The sequence below is a fragment of the Polyergus mexicanus genome, unplaced genomic scaffold (genome assembly GCF_030449975.1).
Source record: "Polyergus mexicanus isolate NDT 795.1 unplaced genomic scaffold, iyPolMexi1.0 SCAF_43, whole genome shotgun sequence".
In the NCBI taxonomy this organism is placed as follows: Eukaryota; Metazoa; Arthropoda; class Insecta; order Hymenoptera; family Formicidae; genus Polyergus; species Polyergus mexicanus.
Window position 1 is genome coordinate 103,412 of NW_027223363.1, and position 9,789 is coordinate 113,200.

General features: G+C 27.9%; 1 protein-coding gene across 3 annotated transcripts; it reads left to right on the top strand.

Annotated features, from left to right (window-relative positions):
- The first annotated feature begins 2,538 nt into the window (after positions 1-2,538).
- On the top strand, positions 2,539-9,418 carry LOC138943813 (uncharacterized). Of its 3 annotated transcripts, none has more exons than XM_070314750.1 (8): positions 2,539-3,149; positions 3,253-3,384; positions 6,611-6,837; positions 6,933-7,220; positions 7,339-7,389; positions 7,470-7,693; positions 7,779-7,941; positions 8,022-9,418. In XM_070314750.1, the coding sequence occupies exons 3-8, from the start codon at positions 6,756-6,758 to the stop codon at positions 8,153-8,155; spliced, it is 942 nt and encodes a 313-aa protein (XP_070170851.1). In that variant the 5' UTR covers positions 2,539-3,149; positions 3,253-3,384; positions 6,611-6,755; the 3' UTR covers positions 8,156-9,418. The 3 variants fall into 3 exon arrangements, 2 of the variants coding, with proteins under 2 accessions (XP_070170851.1, XP_070170852.1); XM_070314751.1 differs by having other exon boundaries at positions 6,611-6,740; positions 6,942-7,220; XR_011448553.1 differs by lacking the exons at positions 7,339-7,389; positions 7,470-7,693; positions 7,779-7,941; positions 8,022-9,418 and adding an exon at positions 4,361-6,536 and having other exon boundaries at positions 6,611-6,740; positions 6,942-7,025.
- The last annotated feature ends 371 nt before the right edge of the window (positions 9,419-9,789 follow it).

Consider the following 9,789-nt stretch of genomic DNA (forward strand, 5'->3'; position numbering starts at 1 on the left):
CAGATCTAAGATCGCTATATATGCAGGTTTCCTTCGTTCGGAACGTCTTAGTTACGTGTCGGCAAGTGAGATATGCATAAAATTCTTGTACAACGTCAAGGAACTAAGGAATCACGTTTCTCTGCAAACAGATCTAAGATCGCTATATATGCAGGTTTCCTTCGTTCGGAACGTCTTAGTCACGTGTCGACATGAGAGATATGCAAAAAATTCTTGTACAACGTCAAGGAACTAAAGAATCACGTTTCTCCGCATACAGAGCTAAGATCGCTATGTATGCTCGTTTCCTTCGTTCGAAACGTCTTAGTTACGTGTCGGCAAGTGAGATATGCAAAAAATTCTTGTACAACATGAAGGAAATTGAGTAGAAACGTTTCTCTGCACACAGAGAAGAGATAGATATGTAAGCAAGTTTCCTTCGTTCGGAACGTCTTAGTTACGTGTCGGCAAGTGAGATATGCAGAAAATTCTTGTACAACGTCAAGGAAATAGAGGAATCACGTTTCTCTGAACACAGAACTAAGATCGCTATGTACGCAAGTTTCCTTCGTTCGGAACGTCTTAGCTACGTGTCGGCAAGTGAGATATGCAGATAATTCTTGTACAACGTCAAGGAAATAGAGGAATCACGTTTCTCTGAACACAGTGGTAAGATCGCTATGTACGCAAGTTTCCTTCGTTCGGAACGTCTTAGTTACGTGTCGACATGAGAGATATGCAAAAAATTCTTGTACAACGTCAAGGTACTAAGGAATCACGTTTCTCCGCATACAGAGCCCAGTAAACACGCAGGGCTCATTTCCGTAACAATTATATAATATTCTATATGTATATATTACAGATCATTAAAATGAAACTATAACGTATCAGTTATATCAATAACATAATAAATCTATAATTGTTGCATAGAATTGTTATGTAATTTTGTCGTTACTTTGTTATGTAACATTTTTACAGTTTTGTGAACGTTAATGTGCATACTCTAAAAGTTTCGTAAATGCTACGTAACTCTAACGACGTAAATGTAACGTTATAATAAATACGTAACATTTATACAGTTTTGTGAACGTTAATGTGCATACTCTAAAAGTTTCGTAAATGCTACGTAACTCTAACGACGTAATTGTAACGTTATAATAAATACGTAACATTTATGTATTTTTGTGAACGTAAATGTGCATACTCTAAAAGTTTCGTAAATGCTACGTAACTCTAACGACGTAATTGTAACGTTATAATAAATACGTAACATTTATGTATTTTGGTGAAATGTAAATGTGTATACTCTAAAAGTTTTATAAATGCTACGTAACTCTAATGACATAATTGAAACGTTATGTTAAATACGTACCAATTATGTATTTTGGTGAATGTAAATGTGTACACTCTAAAAACTTCATAAATGCTACATAACTCTAACGACATAAGTGTATCGTTATGTTAAACATGTAACATTAACATTATTTTATTGATGTCAATGTATACATTTTTGTTAAAACCTTGTAAAAAGAATTCGTAAAAGGAAGAGAATTATGCAGAAACAAGAAAATGAAAGATTTTGAGAGAGGAAAGTTGCGATATATTTATTTATAATTTAAAAGCGGTAACAATATATCAATCATGCCTTTTTTAGAGAAGAACTACAACATCACAAACGCGTGCTCCGTGCACACCATATACATTTATTGTGTGTGTACCACATTTGATTTTTTTTTGTGTGTATACAGGGTGATTCAAAACAACTTTTAGTTCTTAAAATGTCGTATTCTTGAATTAATTCTAAAACGATTTTTCCTTTATCAAAATTTTATCCGAAGCTTAGTTGTTAAATTATAATATATGTACACACACACACTCACACACACATATGTAATACACAGACACACACGCACACGATAAATGCGTGTGGCGCACGCAAAGCGCACACTTGTAATGTCTAGTAATAACAAAATTTCCATATCGTATTACACATAAAAAAATATATACCATTGTTGACATTTTTGAGTGTTCTGAAAAGATGATAAATGCATATAATATCATTGAGAAAAACGTATTTGAAACATATTTTCTTAATATAGAGTTATAAATGTGGAAAATAAAATTATATATTAAAAAAAAAATTTTTAAATATGCACCAGATATCTTTTTTTGAATGATATATGTATACTATTTTTCTGTTATGTAACATTTATGAAATTTTTATAGTATACACATTTACATTTATCAAAATACATAATTGTTACGTATTTAACATAACATTTCAATTATATCATTAGAGTTACGTAACATGTATGAAACTTTTAGAGTATATACATTTACATTCACCAAAATACATAAATGTTATGTATATTTAACATAACGTGTCAATTATGTCGTTAAAATTACGTGGCATTCACGAAACTTTTAGAGTATACACATTTATGTTCACCAAATTGCATAAATGTTACATAATAGAGTAACGACAAAATGACATAACATTTCTATGTAACAATTATAGATTCATTACGTTATTGACATAACTGATACGTCATAGTTTTGTTTTGTTCATTTATAACATATAGAATATTATGTAATTATTAAGTAAATATACGTTTACTGAAATTTTTTACTTATGTTCTTTGTGCAAGACGCATAATTAGTAAATTTTTCTCTACATTATGCATCTGTGTAAGTTATGTGAACATGCCCTAGGGGGTAAGTCTGTGATTGGCTTATTGTTAGTCGTATTAAGTATACGTGCAAGCATAGACATAGTCGCTGCTACTTGCGAGCGAGAGAGAACGCAAGGAGCACGGAACAGAGTATGTCCTTTTCTACGTGTATCTTTACCCCCACTCCTTAAATAAAGGCAAACGCTCGGTCTAGATATACTATGTCTATGCGTGCAAGGCTGCGTTCGGAAACATCACTCGTGTGCACACGAGTGTCGTTCTATCTTTGTTATGTACCAAAAGTTAAACAAAGATAGAACGTCGCTCGTGTGCACACGGGTAATGTTTCCGAACGCAGCTCTAGTGCGCAATCATCGTACAAAGCATCCCAAGCTTCTGCGCGCTAGGCTTTACTTTTCAATATGGCCAAATCTACGAAAACAGTAGTTGTGCGTGTGAAAAAATTGTGTTGAAAGTGTGAACAGTATCGAGATATTGGTAAGTATGAAATAAATATTAACTTAATAATTAATGCCAACAAATGATAATTGTTGTCTTGTGGTAAAAAAGCTATGCTAAAGATTGAATTCCTCTTGTGCAGTGAACAAAAGATACATCGCGTACCACGTGAAAACTGAAAACCACGTGCGCCTAACAAAGGACAAAGGACCTCGTGCCGGCGAAAGATACACCTAGTTTTGCCTCATTATTTTTATATTTTGGCATTTTTATAGTAAGTACGATTTATTTTATGCAACATTATTTTTCCCATGTTTTTTTTACAATATTTGTTGCACGGTCATATAATGAGAAAAACAAGAAATCTCTTATTTGCACTACTTTTTGAATCAGAAGCTTGAATATTTCGAGTGTAAAGTTACATCATTTCTTAATTATAGATTTTTTATTTTTTATTGCATTGCGGCATACTAAATTCCGGTTTATAATTTTTTTATAATGATCGTAATGGTAATTCCAATGATAAATGATATCAATTATGAAATATAGCTTTTATATTGTTGAACAAGATATCTGCATTAGAAAAAACTGTAGATATATTTTTTCGAATACTTCATATATTTTGAAAGTTTATTATTGACTGTTTTCATAATAATTTTTTGCAAATGAAATAGAATCTTATAATTAATAAATATTTTCTATGCATGAGTCTTAATTTTTCAATTTGGTATTTGATCGTGAATTAATTTGATGTAAACTGATTTTTATTCAAGTATAAAATATTTAAACATGATAGCATTAATTATTACAAGTCATTACATAATGAAGTTATAGGTCTTAAAAAATTGTAAATATTATGCGTGCAATATGCTTATATAATTACTTTAATTTATAATTTATAGTTTATAATAACATGCAACGTAACAAAAAAAATTATTCGTGTTTAATTAATTACAACACTAAAATACATTACAAAAATATTTCCGTTAAAAGACATTAAAAAATTATGTAGGTTGTTTCACCATAATTGTGAGAAATCAAATTTTTCATATATAAATGAAATACTATTTAAGAAACATAGATTGCATTTTTTCTGAAATTTTCTATTAGCGTCCTTAAAATATTACATAAATTATATTTTAATTATTGAATTAGTTTGTTTCGATAAAAAACTGCAAATGTCTTAAAACATTTTTTATTTGTCAAAATATTTTTAATTCTCCATATAAGCTTCCTATATATTGTTTCAGTGAAAAAGGAAAATATAATATAAACAATAATATCAGGCAAACCCAAACCTATATTCGTATACATAATCGCAATTCATCTATTTCCTATTGCTTTATAAAATTATATTATGTCCAAATCAAAATTAAGACTAGACATTAATTCTTTAACGCCAAGGCAGCGGCGACGTATTTTCTTAAAAAAATTTCGTAATATCTGCCAAATGACTATTAATTCAAATTTGGAAATTCAAAATAATATCGTAAGTTTATCGAATGGGCCAGGTAACATCGAACAATTACCTCAGCAGCAAAATGTACTAAAAGAAATTGATATCGATTATTCCAATGTAATGAACACTCATAAGTGTACAGAAAATAATCATGATTTAGTTTCTGAACATTCGGAAATTAGTATTGATAAAAATAGTCTTCAGTTAAGTATTTCAAGTGATAAATTTTCTAAAACAGAATTTTGTAAAACAGAACTTATTAACGACATCCGATTATGGGCTATTGAAAATCGTGTCAGTCATTCTGCTATTAGTAGTTTACTGAAAATTCTAGTAAAATACGGCCATAATGTTCCGATTGATGCTCGAACTCTATTTCAAACGCCCAAACAAGTAGACATTATTGAAATGACACCAGGAAAATATTATCATGCAGGTTTAGATGATAGTTTGAAAAAATCTATTCGTAAGCATTATTGTCGAAATAATTTACCATCTCAGATAAATATTAATGTGAATATAGATGGTCTTCCTTTAACAAAATCTTCTGGGAGTCAATTTTGGCCTATTTTAGGTAGTATAGTTGCAGATATTTACACCGAACCGTTTATAATTGGTGTTTATCATGGTTTTGAAAAGCCAAAATGTTGCAATACTTTTTTGAAATATTTTAAGGATGATTGTTTAGAAATTTTCCGAACTGGCATTGTAGAATACGGCAAAAAAATAACTGTGAAATTGAACGTATTTATCTGCGATGCTCCTGCAAAATCGTTTATCAAGGGAACTAAAGGACATAATGCGTATTTTGGATGCGGTAATTGTATTCAAGAGGGAGATTACATAGAAAATCGAGTAACGTACCCAGAAATTAATGCAATGTTAAGATCAGATGAATCTTTTAAATTAAGAAAACAAGAAGAACACCATAAAATCACTTCAAATCTTGAAGATTTAAACATTGGAATGGTTACTCAATTTCCTTTAGACTACATGCATCTCGTACTATTAGGAGTAATGAAAAAATTGTTGCAGTTTTGGATTAAAGGTAAACATAATGTTCGTATGGTTGCAACTCAGATAACTCTTGCTTCAACTTCTTTATTATCTATGTCATTATTCCTACCTAAGGAATTTGCTAGAAAGCCAAGGAAATTAGATGAGGTTGATCGCTTTAAAGCCACCGAATTAAGACAATTATTATTATATACTGGGCCAATAATCTTTTTTAAAAAATTATCACGTGATAAATATGTTCATTTTTTGAGTCTGAGCATAGCAATTCGAATTTTATGTAGCAAAGAATATTGCGTACAACTGCTTGATTATGCACACAGTTTATTATTGTATTTTGTTGAAAATTATTGCACATTATATGGTCGTCAATATTTATCATATAACGTTCATAATTTAATTCATTTGTGTTATTATGTAAAATTATGGGGAGTGTTAGATAAATTTAGTGCGTTTAAGTTCGAAAATTACATGCAAAAAATTAAATCAAGAATTAGATCTTCGAGTCGGCCATTAGAACAATTAGTCAATCGTTGTAAAGAAGAAGATAATTTTAATATAACAAATGTAGAAAAGAATTATCCAATACCAAAAGTACGTATTATAAATGGCAAAAAGATAATAAAATCAGTTCAATGTAAAGGTTTCTATCTAAGTACAAGAACTGCTGATAATTGTTGTCTTTTGTTAGATGGTACAACGATTTCACTTACGACAATTTATTTTAAAAATAAACAGATTTACATTATTGGCAAAAAGTATTTAAATATTAAATCATTTTTTCGCATTCCATGCAACTCTTTAAATATCGGAATTAAAAAAATTAACGAGTCACAGTATGAGTTAATTACTATTCCATTGTCTGATATTAAATTAAAATGTGTAAAACTGCCTTTATGTGACGAAGAAGCTGTGATCTTGCCTTTACTGCACCAACAAGATATATGTTTATGGCGAGTACTCATATTGATAGAATATATAATTGAAAACAATATTAAATTAATTAACAAGTTTTACTTTTTTACAGATTATTAATAATGGTAAAAAATTTCGCTGTCGTAACTTTTCCAAGCGATGGGAATAATGAAGAAGAGATCGTATCAGAAGTTCCATCTTTATGGCTTTCTTCCAATTTAACAGAATGCTGATGGCCATCGGTAAAAAATATAAACATGTTTATTGTGAAACAAACTCCACCTGTTACTAATAATCCTAAATGGACACTTTATCCTATCAAATTTCATGGATATTATGGTAATTTATATTTTACTTCAGAATTTATGTAATTATTTTTTTAATATTTTAAAAAAATAATGTAATTTGTAAATTACGGTTTTGTCCTAATCAAGATTCATTAGATGAGGCTAGACAAAGAGCAACGAATTATTCTTCAAGCGATGAAAATAATACAAATCAAATAAAGAAGTCATGCACAAAACGGTCACTAAATACAGTTTATGATAATGAATCTGAATCTGATTCTGATGACTCACGTTCAATTATACCAAATCCACCATCAATCCACAATGTCTCACAATCAGCCAAAAATATTCAATCAATCTCAAATATTTTGGATTCAACAATTATTAATAATATTGATATGGAAATTCTTGATGGAACTATAGTACCTCACAAAAGTAATTTTTATTTTAATTCTTTTATTCCATTTTTATTATCTCTATAATAAAACGGTTTTTTTTTAAATTATAGTTATTGTTTATTATGAGTAATCTAATACTTTTTTAATATTTCTAGATATGCAGGATGTATATACGTTAGTGTCAGAAATGTCAGATAAAATGGAAGGTTTTGTATTTACTTTTTATCTTATAATTTTATTAATATCTCTTTATGGCATTGTTTACTCAATATTATTAATTTTTTAGATAATTTTGAAAAAATATGTACAGCTATAACTACAATTTCATTAGACATACAAACTATAGATATTCGTTTAAAAAACATAGAAACACAACATAACCAACATAAGTCTAAAGACTCTGCCAGGGATACATCAAATATACAAAAATCTTTTCCGTTTAAGAGTATAAATGAAATAATAGCTTTTGAAAAGAATTTATCAGAAAATGCAGATGAGTACAACAAATTTGTAAGTTTAATTAAGTTATTTAAATGCAAATTTTATTTAAATAGAATAATGTAAATTATATTATTGGTATGTTTTATTTCTAAAGATGCTGTATATATCTCGCATAGGCGGAGGGTCCGCTAAAAAAAATTTAATTCGTATATATCGAACTTTATTTTCTAATGAAGTTGCCAAGGTATCATCCTGGAAAGGACTACGTAATCATTTTAAAATAAGTAGTTTAAAGTTTATATTGACGGGAATACAAGGTAAAATATATTTTTATATTTATAAATAAATTTATAAAATATGCAATTTAATTTAATGTAAAATTTTTTTAATAATTCAGCAACAATTTTGGCTCAACATCAATTCACAAACAAAGAGTTTGAAGACATCACGAAAGAATGGTTTCGCCAAGGTGGTCAAAGGCTTAGCAGACAACAAAAAGACTCTGAAGAAGCAAATCCGCAAGTTATTTAAATGTCTCAAAAGCTTATTATTTTTTCATTATAATCTTTTTTCTTATTAGTCTATGAGCTTTCGGCTTATGATCTTTTTTTTATTGGCCTAGAGTCTTAATTAACATAAGAAATATTTTTTTTAACTAATGTTTTTTTTATATTGAATGATTTTAACATTAAACCTACCACGACTGGTTAAACAATCGGTCAAAACGTTATCAAAGTTTAAAAATTTCTGCATTTGGTATAAATAAGTTGTCGGTAGATTTAGTGTTAAATACTTAAGTTTTTAAATTTTTATGTTCTAAAATCTAAAATCATAGTCTGCACTCTTTTCATTTTGAGTTCTCAACGTCATTATTTGAGTTAAATACTTCTTTTAGGAGAATTAGTAGAATTAAAGTATGCATTATGTTGATACATTTAATAGTTTATCTAACAATCTTTTTAATTACAAAAAGTATAATTGCTTTATTGTTTTTCTTTCAAATGAAAATCGAATTGCGTTTCCATTTTTGTTTAAATTAGATTTATTCTAACGGTACACACTTATATTATTAACAAATGTGTTATAATTAACGAATCATACATGAATCTCAAAGATTTTGACAAGTGTGTTTATGAAAAGTTTATGGATGTAAAAATTATAGTTTTCATGTGGGGAGAAGCCTAAAAAACTCATTTCTTATTGATGTATAGCGTTAAAACAAAAAATAATATCGCGAATACTCGAGTGTACCGTGAAGTTTAAATTTATCATATTAATTACTATTATAATAAATTTATAATTTATAATATTTCTAAATTTAATTAATTTATAATATTATTAATTGTTATTAGTGTACTATATTTTGCAACAAAATTAGGAAATTATTGTACTTCGGCGTAAAAAGGCGTAGAAAGGATGAAATTGATATACTTTTCGAAAAAATTATCACAGAATGATATTTAAAACAGATTTTAAAGCTAGAAAACATAACTTTCCAATGCTCTAACGGAGATTTTTCTAACGATTTTTCTTATACAGATTTTATTACAAGTGGTGCTACTTTAAAATGAGCTTTGTAATTGTAGAAAAAAACTTCAACTTTAATAGGCGAGTACGTAGAGAACAATTTTTTCATCAATTCTATTAATTGTAATAAAACTTAACATTTTCTCTTTAAAATGCTTTTTTTAAACAGTTCTACGACCATATGACATTTTTTTTGCAAAAATACGTGAATTTGATTCTTTTTAATTTTGTGATTCTAATTGTTTGCAAAGTATATTAATTAATACAATATAAGTGCAATATAAGTGCAATTTGTTATTTAAGTTTGAAATTATTATTAGCTATTAGTATATTTAAAGTTTTCTCTTAAAAAAAATATCTAAAGTTATGTAATATAATTTAAATTATCATTATAATTGTAATTTGAAACAAAAATTAATTTTATAAATATTAATAATATTTGTTAAAAGATTTATTCATAAATTTGTTACAAGATTCATTTATTTAACAATTTAGCATATGTGGAAATAAAGAGTTGTTCAAGAAATCAAGTTTTTATTGTTATATATATCCATATCTTTATATATACACGATTTTCTAAACATAAATAATATAAGTTAATTCTCTTAATTTTAATAAAAAAACAACCATTAGTAATT

Excerpts from the sequence above, each read along its gene's own strand:
- LOC138943813 (XM_070314750.1), top strand. The coding sequence starts at position 6,756 with ATGTTTATTGTGAAACAAACTCCACCTGTTACTAATAATCCTAAATGG. Across the intron at positions 6,838-6,932 it reads CAAATTTCATGGATATTATG|ATTCATTAGATGAGGCTAGA; the intron begins GTAATTTATATT and ends GTCCTAATCAAG. Across the intron at positions 7,221-7,338 it reads AACTATAGTACCTCACAAAA|ATATGCAGGATGTATATACG; the intron begins GTAATTTTTATT and ends TAATATTTCTAG.